Here is a 20,368-nt window from a genome sequence, read left to right as displayed (position 1 = left end):
GGGATTTTTAATATAATTTCTGCATTGCAGATTTCTAGCTGGAATTTTGCCTTAATTCTTTTTAGAAGGTGATGTAAGCTTACTAATCCATGTGAGTTTTCTTAAGAAATGTAAACCACTTCTCATATTTACTACGTTATCCCTGAGTATAATCTGCTGCTGAATTTAATCAATTTAGAAAACTTTTGCCTCCTTGTTCTGAAATATCTTTTATTCAAACTTGAAAAAATAGATGAGGTAAGAATTATGTTTCCAAGTCTGTGTTTACAAATCTAAATCAGTTATTTGGTTTTTCTCAAATGTTCAGGCTGCAGATAAGTTACCAATTTAAGTTTATGTTGGGATTATGATTCCCAACTTTGAGGGCTTTGAGTGACTCAGAATAGAGTAAAACCTAACAGTTAAATTTAAAGCATCTTTTATTTATAAACCAGAAATATGTCCAGATAAATCGGTGTCTGTCAGATTTCTAAGCTGTGACAATGCAATTTTGATTTACATTCCTTTTTGCTGAATAAAATGACTTAATTGCATTGTATAGTATTAAAGCAAATATTTTATGTAAACCTAAGCCTAGTGCTTTTAGGCAAACATTATTTTTGCCTTGACATACATGCAAAAATGTTTCCCACTTAAAGGAAAGTGGTTGAAAGAATTTGGATTGGGTAATTTAGGTCGAACTGTTGAAAGTGAAGTTGCTTGCTTAGGCATTGATCCAATCAAAACTCGTGCACGTCTTTAACTTTCTGCAGTCTGTGTAGCCGGTGAGACCTCTACTGACATGGATAAAGTAACAAGCATGCAACATCTTTCCTGAATTGGATGTACATACGCTACCATCATATGCACTTGAATTAAGCATGCTTGCAAACAAGACCTGGGGCTCCTCAGAGATTACCTGGTCACACCAAATTGCCCAGCTGGCGATCAAAAAAGAGATTTCCTTCCTCATCTCTGCCTATGCTTGGGGGGGGTGGGGTGGTGGGAAAAAAAAGGAACGTTTTGTTGCTTTTAATGTGAGCTTCATTGGATTGGTTTGTCTCAGTAGTGCAGTCGTGACGCAGTGTTGTGTTTTATCAGTGCCCACCCCCAGCAGAATTCTTTGCTTAAGAGGAGGCAGATTTTCACCTACTGAATAAGGCTCTGGACTCACACTGATGCTTCTCAGTGTAGTCTTGTGTGCTCTTCTGTGCCGGAGTGAATTTTATCCCTGGTCTGCCTGGTGTAAGTTATAGCCCTCTTTCTACCCTTTGGAAGTTTGCATGTTCAATGTGAGTGTGCTGAATGATAGGATGTCTATTTTAGACTTCAGCCTGTATTTACAATTGGGAGGGCAAGCCGCTGGAAGAACTTAGCTCCTTTTGATTTTGAAACAACTTTTAAATACTGGGTGAGTTTTAAAGATTTTTCTGAATGGCTTTGTTTTATAAAACGTGTTTTCCATAACCATGAATACTCGTTTTCTCTGAATGGATCTTAAAAATCTGTAGTGGTGAATCATAAAAAACACTTGCTTGTTAAAAAGACTTTGTTCAGTCGTCAGAGGATCAAACTGTCTTCTAGTTAGAGAAAAATGTATTTATCAGCAAATGCAGAAGGACCTGTTGATACTTTACCTATCTTACTTGTTTGTAGAGCTGCCATTTAAATGTGACTGCTCTCTGTGTTTTTAGTGAATGTTTTCAGCAACAGAATCTTATGCTAAATATTTTGTGTACATTTTTGACCTTTCAGTGGTGAGAACAGAGGTTGATAGGGACTAAGAAAAGGAAGCATCCTCTGGAAGTTTTGGGAGCTGGCGATGACAGTCCCTCTCTGCAATGTTAAGCTGGATGGGAGTCCTTGGAAAGCTACCAACTTCAGTTTTGTTTCCATATCAAGTAGTGGCATGAAGTATGCTTAAACACATTGTTAAAATAGGAACTGATTGATACAAAACCTGCTTCTGCATATGTGGTGATTGATTTTTTTTAAAGTAAGTCGAGGGTGTTTTTTGTGTACTGGAGCATTAAACTTGCATCGTGCTTGGCCTTGTGACAAGTCTTATGCATGTAATTTACAGCTATATAGGCATGTTCTTAGTCTTGAACCACTTGAATTAATACCACGTTTCATATCATGAGCGTAGTATTACTATTTTGAAGTAGATAATTTGTGAGCCTTGCTCACAATTGGAGCACAAATTGGAAATGATAAGGATTACTGATGTGAACAGTGTTTGTAGCTTTGGTTATAAATCAGGCTTGGTTTCCATGCAGTGCTGTATTTAGCAGCAGTAAGCTGGAATGCCAGATCTGGCATGAGTTTATATACACAGGTAGGAAGCCTGACAGATTGGTTTTATATAAAGAACAACATACAGAAATTAGAAAGGGATGTAATAACCTCCTAGAAACTGCTGTCTGGTAAGCATTTTAGACAGGCTTTTCAGCTACTGGTAACTGGAAGTGAACCTGCCTGTCATTACAAATTCAATGCCGCTGTCTATCATGTAACGTCTGCTGTTTTCAACCCTGCAGGGGAAAAGAAATTGTCATCCCCTGTCTGTCTTGTCATAATGCAAAGTGGAGGAGTTGTAAGAGTTACCTTGAGAAATGCTACACTAGCTGCTGTCTTTAGATTTTTTGCTCATACTTGGGCAACAACCAAACAGTTAAAATCGGGACTTGTGGAATCTATGTCCTGTCCAGAGTAGGAGAAAGTTTTCAACTGCAGCATAGGGCAACTTCTGAGAGCAGAAGTGCATATAGCATGATTCACATATGGCATGAGCTGCATATGAGATGATTTATATATCTTTCAGTGTTCCATGTGTGCAGTATGGTCTTCCCTAGTTTTCTGCAAAGAGAAGTTTAAAGGACATTTATGGGGTCTCTCTTTGTTTCATTTCTGTCAAACAGTTGGATTGCTGGTGGATAATGCACCCTGCTTCCCTAGACTCTGAACTTCATCCAAGCTGTTACTTAACTATTCATCCCTGTTAGATGTTTCTGCATTCTCCTTAACACCAATTTGTCTGGCAAAAAAAAGAAAAAAGTAACAACTGACATCTTAATTTTTCAAATTTCATGTCACTTTTCATCTAGGCTTAGAACTATATTGTGAATAGTTTCCAAAAGACCTGTCTTAGTAAATGTCCCTATATAAACGTGTCCTAAAATGATCTCGTTACCAGGAGATCCTGACATTTTCCTGAGGATTCACTTGTCATACTGCATGAATCAAGGTGCTTCTTTACCTACGTTTTGTTTTCATTTCTCCCTTAGGGAAGAAATAGCACTTCATGTTGACAGAGTTATAAGAAGATGTTTAGCTAGCAACAGAATAAAATCCAAGGGGGGTGTCTGGATCATCTGCCAGCAGGGCAGAGGGACGTGCTTAGCATTTCCACAGATCAGGTTTTTCCCACTGAGGTGCAAGTTCTGTAAATTTCTAAGTCCACTTAAACAGCGAAAAGCTTCAACTCAGACCTCCTAAGTATAATACACTAGTTATCGATCATAAGAAAACTGTATTAGCTAAAAATCTTGCCTTGACATAGAATTAGCTTCTTGCAACTTGAAATTTCATCGCTATGCATTTCCCTTTGCTCTAACAGCCATCAGAGAAGCATGCTCCAGCTTCAGGTCCCACTGAAGCTCCTGGGTGCTAACACAGTTCCTCTGCCCTGCTAATGCCCAAGGGTGAGTTTGCAGCACAGCCACTGCAGTGCAGGCTGGGCTGGTCCAGGAAAAATTATCCAAAGCCTAAATAGGAAAATTAACTTTTCCACCCAGAGTCTGCTGCACTAGCGTAGCACACCCAACTGTGGAAGCCTTGGAGAGGTGATGTGGATCCCACAGGTAAATGGGAGGATTTCCTAGTGTCTGCCAGGTGAAGTTGAATTGCATTTGGTATGTGTAGAGGCACGTTGATGAAATATAAATGGGCACAGGAGAGAAACAGGCTAGTGACTTCCAGCTGTCGTGCAGAAAGCAGATCTGCCATTCCCTACTATACAGTGTCTTTTTCCAGTTTCTTTTTCATCTCAGTAACACGAAATACCCCAGGCTCTCGGGTCAGATTAGGTGATGAGGGGCATAGCTCAGCATGTCTGAGCATGCCAGATATATTTTGGGCTCTAGAAAGAAGCATGCTACAAGATTTAGTCTGTATTTAGTCACTGGCCTACTTTGAAGGATATTTTGCATTTCTGAAAACTTTCTCACCAGAGATTTGCCCCCTTTTTTTTTCTTTCCTTTCTCCTTTCTGTTTCTTTCTTGAAACAGTTAACACTTCTTACAGTTATTTAAGGTTGTATGTAGTAACACCTAGCCATTCAAATGCTGCCTGCATGTTAACTTTTAAATTTGTGTTTACTCCTTTTCCTCTTTTCCTTTGATTTTCATCTAGTTAAAGACAAGGCTTGGCTGTGCTGTGCTCTGTCACTTGCACAAACACAATGGAGGTCAAGTTGAGCCTTCCAAGTTTTGGAGGAAGCTCTATTTCGAACTGTCACCTTGCATAAAATGACAGGAGGGGTGACTTCTTACTTAAGACATCCTTTTCTCCCGAGGTCATATATCCCATTTCATGGGGAGGGTGATTATGTAGCTGCCTCTCCGAGCCCTTTGCCAAGAGCCCCACCAACAGACTTTGGGAGACTTCAGGAGGAGTTTTAGGAGCACACGTACACACACTTGAAGTCTTAATTTCTTTGGGACCATCTGGAGTTCTCCTCCCCCTCCCAGGGAAGCTAATAAAGGCAACCTTATGACTTAGTGGTTTATTTTGGAAGCTGCAGGAACTTGCTGTGGCCAGAGGAGCCAGATTTGGCAAACGTTGTCCCGTGAACTCTGTTGCGGTGGGGGAATGTCACAATCCCCCTGCTCTTCCTTATCCCAGGAATTGGGTCACCACAGTAAATGGGTAGGTTGGTTGATAAGTGGAGAAAAGACACATCTCCGTTGGGAATAAGACTGTGCTTTCATCTTGTGGGTCCGAAGGAAACGGGTCTCATAGAATCACAGGGTCTGTGGATGCATGCATAGATCTCTGTCAGCTTTGCCCATTTTCAGGAGAGGAAACTGGGGCACCGCAGCTAACTTGGCAAAGGTACTGTGTAAATCCATGCAGGATGAAGAATTTAATCATTAATCTCCAGGATCAAGGAAGGACCCTGGTCCAGCACTTCATGTCCTAGCAAAAATCTCATATACGTAATAGAATTTTTTTAATGAGTGAATTTAACAGTGTATTGTATTCCTTCACAGGCAAACAAGTGCTAACTTTAATTGTTTCTTCCGAATACTGTTAGACTTTTCTGTCTCTGTCAAGTCCTTTTTCACTCAATGGGCTGAGTGCTCATGAATTACAAAAAAAGCAACAAGTCTTCAAATGTCAAAAATGCATTGGTGCTTTGTTTTCTCATGTTATCTCATAGTATAAAAATCCTTATACAAATGTTTTCAGTCGTTAAGACCTTCCGAGATGTTGTTTTAGAGTGTAAGGCATTCAAGGATTGATGTCTGCTTCATGTCTAGAAAAGACTGGAGCAACAGTTGTTCAGCCAGTTTGGAGCCTGGAGAAAGAGAGAGGTACATCTTTTCTGCTGAATATGTGTATTTAGAGAAAGTATCAATCCTTGACATGGACTTAAGGGTTTTCTTGGAAACACTGATGGGTAGATAGGGTATTTTCCTGTTGGCTGGTCTTAAGGATCCAGCATCTTGGGAATACGTGAAATCTTTTTTAATTTTAACTTTTAATGTTGCCATTATGTCAGAGGTTTCAGAGACCCTTCCTCCTAGCTACTGCAGGACCTACATTGCATTGTAGTCATAGAAAGGAATTAACTTGAAACTGTGGGTGTGGGTATATTGCATGAGACTGAAGCAACTGTGGAAAAAGAGAGAGAGCAAGAGGTGGGCTCTGGGCTTTTTGTCTGATACCCTCTGATCTCTTGAAACGCTTTTTAAAATGTGGAGTTGGCTGATGGATACTTGCTGTTAAATGTGCGTTTAACCCCTTGCCACCTCCAAAATGCCACTTTTCAGGAGTCAGACATCATGGATAGGAAAGAGGGTTGCATGGGGAGTCTTCATGGCAGCTGCTAGCAGAAGAAAAGCAGGCCTCAGAAGAGGCAGATGGTTTGAGCAGATTTCCTTCTAGCTTTTGACTATCTTGACATCAGTGTGGGCCCTGTACTCTGCTTTGCAGTCCTTTGGATAAGTGACAGTTTTATTTTTGTCTTTCTGTCTACTTTTTGGTATGAAAAAGCTCACTCCTTTTTCAGATTAGACTAATTAATAGCTAAAATGTAATTCAAAAGGCAATCATAAACCTGAAACTATTAAAAGAAATACTATATCTGTAACAATGGTTGAATATAATAACTACCAGCATTTTCTCTTTCCTATGGATAGTTACTAGAGAGCTCAACTTTTTAGTTAAACTTCTTATAGACTTCCATAGATCCATAGGAATGTATGGGAATATTGTGATTACTGTGCTGTCCCAGTGACTGAGAAGCTGTAAGAAAATTGTATTCTTATTGCATGGGATGTGATAACAGCAATAGATGAATATTAATACTTTTCAGAGTATTTTCAGTGGTGTTCCCTAGACAGACATAGATAGAATCATTGTTCAAAGGAGTGCATCCCTGACTGCAGCTGATAAAATGTTGAGAGCTCTGCTGGGGACGGTGGAGCTAGGTGATAGACATCAACTGGGAATCAGGCTGTATGGTATGGTCTATATGTTCTACATGTCTTACACTGTTGGGCGCAAAGAGCCAAGAAGAATCCTCCTTCTAGAAAGAGGGCTTATTGCAACTGTTAGGTAAATTCAACACAAACAAAATGCCCAACCTTTCTAAATCCTTTTAAATGACTCAAAAGATTTTCTAGCTCAGTGATATTGCAAGAAACATATTGCTTTGGAGGTGACCTAATTTTAACCTTTTCTGAGTTGCTTTATTATTAGAACAGTCACATGCTGAGGTAGGACCCCATTAGTGGGTTTAATTCATCTGTTTACTTCTGAAAACACACATTGTTACAGGCTCTGCTGAGAATTCCCCTCTTTTCTTTCTTTCTCTCTCTCTTTCTTTCTTTCTCTCTCTCTCTCTTTCTTTCCTTCTTTCCTTCTTTCTTTCCTTCTTTCCTTCTCTCTTTTTCTCTTTTTCTCTTTTTCTCTTTTTCTCTTTTTCTCTTTTTCTCTTTTTCTCTTTTTCTCTTTTTCTCTTTTTCTCTTTTTCTCTTTTTCTCTTTTTCTCTTTTTCTCTTTTTCTCTTTTTCTCTTTTTCTCTTTTTCTCTTTTTCTCTTTTTCTCTTTTTCTCTTTTTCTCTTTTTCTCTTTTTCTCTTTTTCTCTTTTTCTCTTTTTCTCTTTTTCTCTTTTTCTCTTTTTCTCTTTTTCTCTTTTTCTCTTTTTCTCTTTTTCTCTTTTTCTCTTTTTCTCTTTTTCTCTCTTTCTCTCTTTCTCTTTTTCTCTCTTTCTCTCTCTCTCTTTCTCTCTTTCTCTTTTTCTCTTTTTCGCTCTTTCGCTCTTTCTCCCTCTCTCTCTCTTTCTCTCTCTCTTTCTCTCTCTCTTTCTCTCTCTCTCTCTTTCTCTCTTTCTTTCTCTCTTTCTTTCTCTCTTTCTTTCTCTCTTTCTTTCTCTCTTTCTTTCTCTCTTTCTTTCTCTCTTTCTTTCTTTTGTTAACTTTCTTTTATTTTCTTTTTTCTTTTTTATTTTCTTTTTTTTTCTGTTGCAGGACAGAACATCACAGTTGTACCAGTTTGGGAGCAAAATATGGAATGTGTTTCACTGCTGACCGACGGCAGCCAAATGAACAGTATTTATAGTAGTTTGAAAATCAGCAGTTAGCAGTTTCTTCACATTCTAACACTACCCAGCACTTTCCAGAGAGAACTCATTGTTTACGAGAAATCTGCTTTCCAAATCCGTGTCGGTGCCCTCCAGCCTTGACTATTAACTATTTGCAAAGGGGAAGCTAATCTACGGTTTGGGGAAAAATGGCGATGGATGAGTACCTGTGGATGGTCATTGTGGGGTTTATCATTGCTTTTATTTTAGCCTTTTCGGTTGGTGCAAATGATGTTGCCAATTCTTTTGGAACGGCTGTGGGCTCTGGTGTCGTTACTTTACGCCAGGCTTGCATTTTGGCTTCAGTTTTTGAAACCACTGGTTCAGTATTACTGGGAGCAAAAGTAGGAGAAACAATTCGGAAAGGTATCATTGATGTTAACCTCTACAACAACACCGTCCCACGGCTGATGGCAGGAGAAGTGAGTGCAATGGTTGGTAAGTAATGCTTTCCTATTCCAAGTAATGTTTCACTGTGTGTTTGTCATCCTGTTCGTTCGTTGTGAATATTGTTAACTAAGTCTTCCCATCTTCTGGTTGCTCATCTGGTTTTGTGTGTGTCCAAGGGCCTTTATTCATTTTGTAGTCTCCTGTGGTTTTTAAGTGCTTCTAATAATATAAATTTTTCACTGGTTCAGTTATATAACAAATAGAAGAAAAAATGTTTAACATAATGGGGGTCATACATATGTATTCCTATGGTACTGAAAAGAATATTTTGGAGATTTTTATGATAGAAAATGGAAAATATGTAAACATAGCTTTTGTGACTGTATAGGCGATCCTACAGAAACAGCAGTTTGCAGTGAGTATGTACAAGAAGGAATCAACTAAATAGTTTCTTAAAGATTACATAAAATCCAAACATACTTACTTAAACGGATTATCTAGCTGAGTGATTGCAATTAATCATACACCTTACCCTTGCCCTTGGCAAAACTAAAGGATCAGTAAAGATAGATGGTCACACATTTAAGGTCTTTTTAGTTTTTCTGACTCAAACCAGCAGCAGTTCAGCATACCTTAGAGTCTGCTCCGCGTGCTTTTGTTTGCAGTCAAATTAATCTCCGTTTAGAACAAATAGCATATTCTGAGGTAAGTAAAATTAAGCCACAGTATTTACTCTTTGTTTATATGCAAGAGGCTTTGTGAGCTTTTGGAGAGCTCCCTCAAGGATCAATAGCAAACCTGCTTTTAAAGGGCAGGAGACAGCAGGAAGGAAACCCTTTCACTGTGGGAGAAGCAGCCCAGGCAAGGGGCCAGCCTGCCTGTCCCACCACCAGTTCTTCAGCCTGGCAGATCTGTGGCATCCCACGACAGGCCGCAGATTTCTGGTCTTTACCTCAAGCTGTAGGGTGGCTGCTTAGTACCACTCTGCTTCGTTTAGCCCTCTGCTTCCTGAGGTAGCTCCATCATATCCCACGAGCATGTGCTCGGGAGCAGTGTACACTGTCTGAAATGTAAGTGATCTGCATCTTCTGACCTTCACATTCTTGATACTGACAGTCCCTGTTTAAGGAAGGGTCCTTTTCTTTTTCTGTATCTATTTCTGGCATCCTGATCCTGGCCGGTCAAAGTCTTAAGTTTCAGATGCCCCCTGCGGAGGCAACTGGCCAGAAGCTCAAAGAAAACAACTTATTTGCATATGTATTTACATAAGCCTGTGTGAACTTCATGACCAGTTGCATTCCCTTCCTCCAGTAAGGGCATTAAGAAGAAATTCCACTTTTTAAATCTCAGAACTAATCACAAGTTACAAACTGCAGATTTCAACTTTTTTTCCCTCAAATCCATCTCCAGCTTTTTTCTCGATGGATGATGGTTTTTTTCTGTGTTTTCTCTGGGCCTTCCTGGATGTTTTCTTTTCCTCATTCTGTTTTTGCTTTGCATTTCCCCCCTCACCCCACCACCCCGCCCCATTCTCTCATGCCCCACGATCATGTTTTTGCAAATGGATTCAGCTTCTGAATTTCAATGAGGCTTAAATGAGTCAACAGTCTGGGAGAGACCAAAAGTGGCTGTATGCTCTTTCCAGATGTTGGTGGAAGATCCTTTGATGCTTGCAGCAAACAGCAGATGGTGATTTTCAGGGCAACCTTTTCTCCTAAGAGAAAAGGATAGCAGGGAGCGATGGCATTAAAATTTTAAAATACATTTTTAAAACCTTTTTTTTTTTTTTTTTTTTTTTTAAATAATTCACAGTGTATTAAAATGTTGTTTATTAGGCAGTTGGGAAGCTAGGGACTGTCGCTCTTGGGATTGAATTGTACTACTTCCCTCACATTAACTAATTATCAGGTTATTGTTAGGAAGCGCCCGAGTGTTGTTCTAGTGGTCCTGGTGGGAGGTGAAGTCAGCAGCCGGTGCGACCGAGGAGATGCCACCAACAGAGAGGAGATCGCAGCCAGGATTAGCAAAGCAAAGCACCATCCCAGTCTTGCAGGTGGTGTGGTACTCGACTGGGGCTTGTGGCTGGCGCTCAGCACCACAGCCTTAGAGTGGATGCAGTGCCTTCAGCAGCAGGGGAGTGTGACACGCACCCTGAGCCGAAAGCTGACGTTGGCAGCTTTTGGTCAGGGCAGTCTGCGGCCAACCCTCTTTCTTTAGGGATAGCAACTGGGAGGAAAGGGTGTGTGCCCATGGTGTCAGTAGGCATGAAGAGTGTGAATGTGGGATTCTGTGGCAGGTCTAGTGAGCTTCCTGCGGCCTAGGTTAGTTTTGCAAAGATAAAAATTGGGAACATGCATTTCATGTTACAGAGGAGTTAAAGCTTTGGTGTAGGTAGTTAAGGCATTGGAAGGCCCAGAGGAAAGTCCTGCTCTGACTTGACCTGTATTTTCTTCCATTCCTTATTGTGCTTCCTTTAACTTCTTTAGACCACACATTGTCCTTCTCAGACCTTCCCATCAGTCTTCCATCACTTTCCCTGTTGCTTTCTTGTTTGTTTTCAAGGTGAAGTTGATTAAATAAGAAATAGTATTATTGACCCTCTGTTTCCCCCTCCCCCAGAACAACAACCCAGCCTTCACTACACATTTGCAGTGCAGCTGTGGCTGGGCTGTATTTTCCTTATTTTTTGGACTATTTTGTAATTACGTATCTTTGACTGGCTGATTTGTTTATTTGACTCTTCACAGATGTTACCATCTGTTTTCTCTGTTACCTCACTTCCACTTGCTGGTTTCTAAGTTCATGTCAAAAGTTTAAAAGTGTATTTATTTTTATTTTAATGCAGGGGAAGAGAAGCCAAAAAATTAAAGAGCAGGTGTCCTTGTTTGATCTAGACTCTCCAATAGCAGTAGGAGTACCAGCTGTTTTGGGATAGTACCCCAGGAGAGATCAGTTTTACAAACTGGTTGACTTCCAAACGTGGCCACTTACGATGCCAGCAAATTTACCATTTGCAGATGGCTCCATTTCAAGACCTTCAAGCCATCCTCTCCTGTTGGAACTGAGGATGGAGGCTGAGGTTTTGGGTGACAGCATATGTTCAGAGACCTTGCTTTGCCACCTGTGTCTGCTGCAGATCTGTTTAGATAGGTGGCACAGGCCAGAAAATACGGGATCTCTCATGGCATTTTGATTGTTGCTGTTGGGGTCTCTTAACACATGAAGATTCAGTCTTAAGGCCATGAAGTCATAAGATGAAGAAGAGAGCTAAGAATACTCTGATACTAGGCAAGATACACAGAAAGCTCGTGTCACTGCCGAAACGGTTTTGGTGTCCTGAGGTTAGTGCCACTGCAAGAGGAGCAGGGAACCTAAGTCCTTGCAATGTGAAAATGAGTCAGAGCATGGAGTTATGCACTCAAGGGCTTGGAGGCTAACTGTGGTCTCATCTAACTACCAAAAGTTGGGACTAAAAACAAATAAAAAGCATCCCCTCTGGTGCTTGGAGTAATTTGCTTTCTTTCCTGCACTCTCGGCAAACAGGACGACTGTTGGGACACCAGACATCGCATTTACTGTACAGACTGCTAGCCATCATCCCTTAGTTAGTTAGGGGATCTTATTCCTTATGCCAAGGGTATCTTTGGTCATGTCATTACTAAAATAAGCCTTTTCTGGAGTTCTAAGTTTCTCCACTGCCACAGTGAGCTGCAAATGAAGGCAGTGAGAGTACTTATTCACTCCTTAGTTCACTTTTCCTAAAGAGGACTCTGGATGGCCACATGTCACTGGAAAGAGGCAATAAAAACTCCTTGACCCCAAATTTGAGACTTTCTCTGGTAGTATCTGAGCTTAGGAGCATGGGTATTTCATTAGTGAAATGGTGGATGCCTACTCACTTGGAGGCTTCCAGGTCCAGCTCTTAAGAATGAGTTTTTTAAGCTTGATGCAGACTGGGAGCAGTTTGTGTATTTAATCAGACAGGCTGTAAATACTGGAAGCCTTCAAAAATAAAAAAAAGCAGTGTATAGAGCTGTTAGTAATAAAAAGTCGTAATTAAGATGCAGCATTCAAAGCTGCTATTAAACTGTCTTAGTATCTTCTTTTAGAGACAGAAAGGAACAAAACTCTCTTTAGGAGATCTCTGTTGTGCATGTGGAGTGTAGGCAGTGCTCGTAAAAGAATGCGGGTATGTGGCAAAGAATTTTCTGTGTGATGTTACTTTTGTCCTTGTTGTTTGTACCATATGCTTGGGTTTTTTTCCTAGGTTCTGCTGTTTGGCAGCTGATTGCATCATTCTTGAAACTCCCAATATCAGGGACCCATTGCATCGTAGGTGCTACAATTGGATTTTCTCTGGTGGCAATTGGTACGCAGGGAGTCCAGTGGATGCAGCTTGTCAAGATTGGTAAGCGCTGTTTCCTTTTATGTGTGAGGGTATGTGAAATAGTGTGCACTGCCTGCAAAAAACATTCCCAGATATCTGCTTTGTGCTGATAGCACTCCCTCCTTAAATTATTTTCCACCTCAGCCCTGTCATTCAGAGGATGCACTGGTACCATGTTCATTAAGGGCTGCAGTGTGTCTCCAGTGGAGAAAGGGGTAAGACGTAAGCTGCACTCCCCAGTGTAAGCTGAGGACGTATTGTTCCTCAGAGACATGCTTCAAGGTGACATTCCTCCTCTTCTAATTCTTTCTGTGGCAGTTCATACCACCCCGTTCTTGCTCTCGACAATGCTAGCCATCATGTGAATGCCCACAGTCATGTTTCTCCACCCACCAGCTTCAGGGAGGCAAAAGCTGGGCATACACAACATATTTAACTCACAGCCTCCCATTGGCAGGATCAGCACAGCCAAGCAGGGATGCGAAGGAGTTTTCATTATTGTTTTGGAAGCATTGTAACCCAAGTCATGGCCTAAACCCTGTATTAAAAGGGTTTGATGCTGAAGACATGGAAATACAACTGAGTTTTAGAGAAGTTGGAGCGATGTGTATTTTTTCAGTTCTGTTGAAATTAGAAGGGAGTTTGCAATGACAGCAAAATCAATCTGTGAACCACGCTGCAAACAATAAATCACTCTGGATGAGATTTCCAGAGCTCTGCCCTAATCCAGTTTTATTGAAATCAGTGGGAGTTTTACCACCTACTTCAGTTAAATTGGTCCTGGACACTTGCAAATCTGGCCTGCAAAAAATGTACACGTGTTATTCGTTACAGTTGATGCTGCTGTGGCATTTTGGAAATTGAGACTTTTACCCTGCAAGCAGCATGGCATCCTAATAGATGCAGTTGCTTTCCACTTGCTTGCGACATTTGTGGTCATGGTGATTAGGAAATTACAGGGCTTTCTTGATCCACTTTGCATCTAACTAAAAGAAACTTTCCTGATGAATTCGATTGCTAAACTTGCAAAATTATCAGGAAATGCTTTGGCCAATGTTTCTAATAGTGCCTGGTATTACTTTGACTTTCATAAGTGTCAGTGAACACTGAGTTGTACCAGTTGTAAGTAAACATACAGAACATTCGTTCCAGTTGTACAAGAACTGTTTTAAATTTATTGCTCATTAACTACTTAACTATTACACAAGAATACTGTTTATTTCTTGTTTCATTCTTTCTTCTTTTCTACACAGTTGCCTCTTGGTTTATTTCCCCACTGTTATCTGGCTTGATGTCTGGAGTCCTCTTTGTGCTGATTAGATTCTTCATTTTAAACAAGGTAAAGAAATCTCACTGTTATAATGAGTGCTCAGTACAAAGGCTATGTTCTAGATTCCCATTTGAGTGCTGGCATTTCCAGCGTTGAAAGTTTGTGGCTTGCTTTTTTTTATAGCCACTGGAATTGTACTTGCTCTTAGCAGTTCTGAAAGCTCAGCTTAAGTAATGTGGCAAATATTTAAGGCTTAGAAGATACTACATGAAAATTAATACTGTGTATTCTGTTTGATTAAAGATTGAGATTGCATCTGTATTAGCATAAACTTGTTGGCGTTGACTTAGCCTCATAATGGCCATTCTGACTATTATTTAAACAGAACTTGGAAATGCTCAAATTGGTATTTCCTAGCTGTGGCATTTTAAGCTTCGGTTTTCTAGTACATCACAGCAGAAGGTGGGCAATTGCATATTTCCTAGATTCTCAAGAAACCTGAATCGATGGATTTTAGTGACATCAGTCACAAGTGGCAGCTTTGAAATAACATCAGTCCATATACTTCCAGTGCAGAAAAGGATTTGCCTGCCACCCAGCATGAACTGGAAACCAGAACACTTTTATCTGCTCTTTCCATTTCTCTCTCACCATTCAACTCGCTAAAATGGGAGAGTGCAATGCATGACAATGACCTAAAATAAGGGACACTATATTAGCAGTTATACATGGAACTTAAATAGATGAGGGATTAATTCTTTTGCTATAAATAGAACCACCTGTAACCACAGATTCATCATTCTTTATTTTTGACGTAAATAAATGTCAGCGATAAAAGCAGACGATAAATTTGATCAGGCTCAGCTTTGAATTTAAAATTCCTCAAGTTGCATAAAGGACGAGGAGGAATTCCTTCATTGCATTCAAAACCTAATAACTTTGAGAAATTAGTCATCGAAATCACAAGAGCTCTTGTATAAAAGCAACATATGTAAGCATTCAAGAGGCAGAAAACGTTCAATCTAAGGAAATTGTCTTCTGACTGCCATCTGTGCCATTCACAAAGTAGTAATATCTGTCCAGCTTCTGGCATAAGCAGGTAGTGACTTGTGCTGTATGCGTGCATAAAAAAAGAGCAGCTTTTTAGCTTGTGAGACCATGGCCTGGTGTAGGGGCTTGTGCCCTTCTTGGGGGTGTCTGTGAATACCAGCTGGCCCTGTAGATACAACCGGTGCTGCACCACGCTTAGGGCATGGTGCAGGGTGGCTGCAGCCTTCTCTTGGCTCCTTCTAGTAGCTCGTGGCAGCAAGAAACAAAACCACGTTAGCCAGCCCTTAGCTTCGCCAGGCTCTTTGCAAACACGCGGAGCCACTCAAAAGGCCAAAGCAGTCTCCTCACAAAGGCTTTTTTCCATGGCTCACACGGTGCATTTCCGCTGCGCCATCAGCTGAGCCTTTCCTTGTGAGCGCCGAGGGCACGACACCACAGCGGGCAGCAGGCGCAGCAGTGTACTAAACACTGGATGCTCACTTTATGTATGCTACCTGTTCAGTACAGCCAGACAATTAATATTTTGGAGATCTCTGTTAGCTGGTGGGAGATGTCAGACTGTCTCAGTCGAAACTGAGACGTTAGGAATAAGTTTTTGTGATGGGCGCGTTGCACTGAGGCTTGTAGCCAAGCCAAAAATGTCAAAGCCCTGTCCTGCTGGGCACCCTTCAGTTGCGCCAAGTGAAAGGGACTCCTCATCTTGGAGACGGGATAGGTAAGAAAACACTCCCAGAAAGAAGCCTGTTCCCAGATCACCCAGCAGGTCTGCAGCTGACCTGATGGTACAACCTCTTTTCCTGGTTCCCATTAACAGTGTCAAGCCAAGATGCTAGTGTTTGCCAGGACCAGCACTGTGGATTTGGGTGTAACCAGACAGGTCGCCATCCTTTGCTCACCATCCACCCAAGAGCTCCACCTAACTGGCACTGACTCAAAAGCACGTGTTTTCCTCATGGTGGTTCATGCTGACATTAATCCGGTGGAAAATCATGCAAATATTTCCTTTTTTTCTCTCTCCACAATTTCTATGCAGGAAGACCCTGTGCCCAATGGTCTCCGCGCACTTCCAGTGTTTTATGCTGCTACCATAGCTATTAATGTGTTTTCCATCATGTACACGGGGGCACCAGGTGAGTAAGCCGTCCATGGGAGAGAGGCTTCCCATAGTGTCTAATGATGCTCTGCCAGCGTGCTGTCAGGTAGCTGTCAACACTGTATGGTTATCTCCTATGTTAGGAGTTAACAAACGCAAAAGCAAATCATACACCTCTGCACATGATTCTATCTGTGCACGTGTTTTTGTGACTTCCTCCTGATCACTCCAGTTAGTGGGGGAGAGCACAGCGACAATAAAAAATCCCTCTTTAGAGGAACAGAAAATACTGAGCTGCCAGCTTAAGTTTTGTGAATCTGAGCACACTGAAATCAGCAGAGTCACTGTTCTGGCAGATCTACCATGGAGCTGATTAATTAAATTTACTTCTTTATTTCCCTTAAACGATAAGAAGCCATAAGCCTGTTTCTGCACTAAATGCATCTTTTTTCTTGGGTGCTGTGTTTTCATTGCAACTCAGTAGAAAGAAATGATACGTGTCATTTTCAGGACTTATTTTGTATGTTTCTGTAATTTATGTGCATTTATATGTTTGTGTTTGTTTGTGTTTGTGTTTATGTTTGTGTTTATTTATGCTTGTGTTTACTTATGTTTGTGTTTATATTTGAACTTGTATTTATGTTTATGTGTTTATATTTACACATTTATGTTTGTATATTTGTATTTATATGTTTATATTTAACTTAAGCAGTTTACATTTAAACATGCACTTGCAGCAAAAGAGTTCAGAAAAAAGGTGTTCAGTGACCTTGACTACTTTATGGAAGACTCTGGTCATTAAACGTTATCTTTAGATTCGAGAAAGACTCCTGGACATGTCCCTGAATTAAAGAAAGCAGACTTAGAAAGTGACCTTTTTTGAATAGAAATTCATTTTCTCTAAAACTTGACACACAAGGAGGTACTACTCAATAAACGCAGTCAGTAGACTCTACTTCATAGCATTACTGAAATTAGTAACAAGCTTGAGAAGTTCCCAAATTGAGGGTAACCTAACTCAACTATTCCTTTTTCTTAAGTCTAATTGGCTATGTATCCAAGATGTCTCACAGTAAATCAGCTGTATAACCAACATTTCCTCATTATTTGTAGTGTAGAAGTAGGTCAAGCACTCTGCAGTGACTCATTAAGCAAAATAAATGAAATAAGAATCTTAACGTCCCTTCTGTTTCAGCTTAGCAGTCTCTAAAGTGCATGAATAAAAATGTGGGACTCTGTTTTTGATACTTGGGAAATACATATTTACTCTTAAAGGCCCCTGTCGTGGCAACATTTACTCACAAGGATGAATTAATCACATAGGTTTCAAGACCAGCATGCATAAATAGGTTTGAAAGATCATGGTCCAAGCTCTTTCTTCATTAAGGGTCTGATAACTTCATTGAGTGAGCACAAGGAGCTCTATTGGGGGACTTACAGGAACACGAGTTACTGACGTGATTGCGCATTGCAGGACTGAAACCTGAGCTCTCAAGTGCTACATTTAGCTATTATCATAAGCAAATCATGGCTTAGACTAAGCTAAGCATCAGGCTTTTTGACCAGAGCAAAGGTCAGGTAAATACTTACCCTAATGGGCAACATGGTCTAACTTGCATTAGCGAATAAAATCACTGCAGACTTGTAAAATCACTGCAGACTTGTTTTAGCAGCCCTGATGTGTGAGTTTTTCCCCTGCCTTCTTTGGAAATAAGGACACAGTGGGGTAACAGAATTAAAAGACTAAGCCTGTAAATGTCTGTGATGTCAATTATACCTTTAAATACTGCACTGACTGATATGTATGTTAAAAATGATTGGCTCATTCATTTTGATTTTGAGTACATTGTGAACACAGGTTTTTCTGCAACAGACTGCTCTTCCATTGCCTGAGATAATTAAGTCATGTTAATTTACGGTTTGCTTGGGTTTTCTTTCTTTGTCTTCACAGTGCTGGGATTGATATTGCCAATGTGGGCCATTGCTCTAATATCAGTCGGTGTATCCTTAGTATTTGCTGTCTTAGTCTGGATTTTTGTGTGCCCCTGGATGAAGAGAAAAATAGAAAGTAAGTAGTTGCTCCATGAAATGCGGGTGATGTAAAATCATGAGAAGTTTCATTGCAGAGCTGGAAGCGCCCTTGAGAGGTCACCTAGTCCGGTCCCCACCCACAGGCAGAATGTGCTTAAGCTATGCCTCATGTATTTGTGTAACCTGCTCTTAAATGCCTGCAGTGGTAGAAATCCAAAACCTTGTTAGGTTTGTTTAGGATCCATTGCAGTGCTCACTCCTTCTGGACCTCAGCAGAAACAGGATAATAAATCCTGGAATGTAATCAATTTTTCATATTTTATTAAGGAAATGTTAAAGAGGGAAAATCTGCAAGAATTACTATCTTTAGGTGACTTCTTTAACTTTACAGTGAGCTTGGCTGGTCACAGCTTTTAACTTAAAGTGTTTTCCTTGTTTTCTTTGCTATTCAACAAATGCAGTGTTTAAAACGTAGAGAGAAGTTTCAGATTTCATTAATAAATGAGCAGCTCAGTGTTTTATTTCAGTTATCAACTTTGGCCGATTTTGTAGGAAGTTACAAAGATGCGTTAGAATTTTTTCAGACAAATTTAAAGATAAGCATTAGAAATAAATGAAGAATGTGCGTGAAACAGAGCCAGGTTATTGTATCCATGTTGATCTATGCTGTTGGTGCAAATAGTGGTAACATAAGCAGCTAGACAGATAGATTTGGTTTAAAATTACAGTACTGTTATTTCCTTAGGCCGGTTAAAGAAAGATGCTGCACTGTCAAGGATATCAGATGAAAGTCTTGATAAGATTCAAGATGAAGAAACACCAGTCTTTAAAGAGCTTCCTGGTGCCAAAGCATCTGACGAGAGCACAGTTCCTCTTACTGGCTCAGTAACAGAAGCTGCTGGGGCATCAGATACTATTGCAAATGGAAACCATCCACGTGTACCATACGGTAAGAAATTAAGGCAACACAGAGGGTTTATATTCTCCCTGTTTTGATAGCGCTTAACTGCAACTAGGTCCCTGTTGCAAATGGTAAGTTAGTGTTTAGGATTTCCAGCTGAAATCCCTCATCAGCACTTGTTGGGAAAGAGGCTCAGTTACAAGTGATGTTTTCTAGAAAGGACTTGAAAACAATTATATTTTGTTCGCTGTACTTCAATTGTAGAAATTGCTGAAAACAAAAATTACTTTCCTTCTTGCTTTACTTTGTACCCTGAATGGTGTTTCCATCCTTTTAAGCAGTGGAAAAACACAGAGAACAGAAATTGCTGATGTATGAAGGTTAAATTCAGCATAAAGATGATTAGCATGCTGCCACAGGAGACAAAAAGATTTGGGCTTTAGCTGATAAATGTATGACCATTTGGAGTATTTCCACTAGAAAAATCTCACACATTGTTTTCTGAACGTATATTTATAAGGAGCAGGCTTGTCTGCATAAAGTTCTTTTTGTTCTCTTGTGCGGTGGGATCGCACACCCCCACACTTAGTGGTCTGCTGACTTTGATATTGCTTTGCTAACATCTGCACAGCCCTGTAATTTGGTTAATAAATGCCTAACATATTCAACTGATGCTTACAAAATCAAGTAAGTCATGACACAAAGCCATGACACATGCTTCCAATTTAAACATAGCTAAAACCAATTCTGTATGTTGCACAGTGGAAATCCGGGAAGTAAGGAAATGAAACAGATAGTTTCTTCAGAAATACTGCCTTAGCTGTGACATGTGTCCTACAGTGTATGCTAATGTTAAATGTATACAGTGGAAATAACTACCATCAAGTTCATAGAAACAAGATATACAGAATGTTGGAATAGCCAAGGAAATGTTTCTGCAGCACATTAACTTTCTTTCCTTTTTAAAATATTTTTAAGTTATGTAAATGTCTCTTAAACACAGTTCCTTTTGAAAAGTAACCTCATACTCAGTGTGAAATTACAGTAAAACACCTTTCCAGAAATCCTTATTATGCCTATTCAGTTCAAAACTTCAGAAAAAGTAGAGCTTCTTTTACAAGAAAAGAAATGTATAGAAATCACTTTTTCAAAGAACCTGAGGATTTAACCTGCAAGCATCACCTTTGAATAGCTGATCCTCAGTGACTTGCTGGAGGTCATACAGCCTGTCTGGGGGAGACCCAACAGTGGTACAATGCTCTTTTCGCACAGAAGAGGAGAGAGTTTATTTTGCAGTGAACTGAATGTGATCTATTGCAAGTTGATCTTTTCTGTCCAGCATTCTTGGATTTCTGCCTTTTTATTGTCTCATGAATTGGGAGGGAGGGGGTTTCTG

The 20,368-nt window shown here is 40.3% G+C and overlaps 1 protein-coding gene across 1 annotated transcript in view; it reads left to right on the top strand.

The window, feature by feature from the left end:
• Positions 1-1,166: 1,166 nt before the first annotated feature.
• The window catches only part of SLC20A2 (solute carrier family 20 (phosphate transporter), member 2), a 38,425-nt gene continuing 19,223 nt past the window's right edge, over positions 1,167-20,368 (top strand). Inside the window, exons 1-7 of the mRNA XM_010022031.1 lie at positions 1,167-1,224; positions 7,738-8,288; positions 12,508-12,648; positions 13,881-13,966; positions 15,981-16,077; positions 17,992-18,108; positions 18,817-19,020. Coding sequence (XP_010020333.1) covers positions 8,000-8,288; positions 12,508-12,648; positions 13,881-13,966; positions 15,981-16,077; positions 17,992-18,108; positions 18,817-19,020 — 934 coding nt within the window. The 5' untranslated portion in view covers positions 1,167-1,224; positions 7,738-7,999. The remainder of the gene's footprint in view (positions 1,225-7,737; positions 8,289-12,507; positions 12,649-13,880; positions 13,967-15,980; positions 16,078-17,991; positions 18,109-18,816; positions 19,021-20,368) is intronic.

The sequence above is a fragment of the Nestor notabilis genome, unplaced genomic scaffold, assembly GCF_000696875.1.
Source record: "Nestor notabilis isolate BGI_N333 unplaced genomic scaffold, ASM69687v1 scaffold12060, whole genome shotgun sequence".
In the NCBI taxonomy this organism is placed as follows: domain Eukaryota; kingdom Metazoa; phylum Chordata; class Aves; order Psittaciformes; family Psittacidae; genus Nestor; species Nestor notabilis.
The sequence above is the reverse complement of the archived record's forward strand: the minus strand, read 5'-3'. Positions and strand labels throughout refer to the sequence as shown.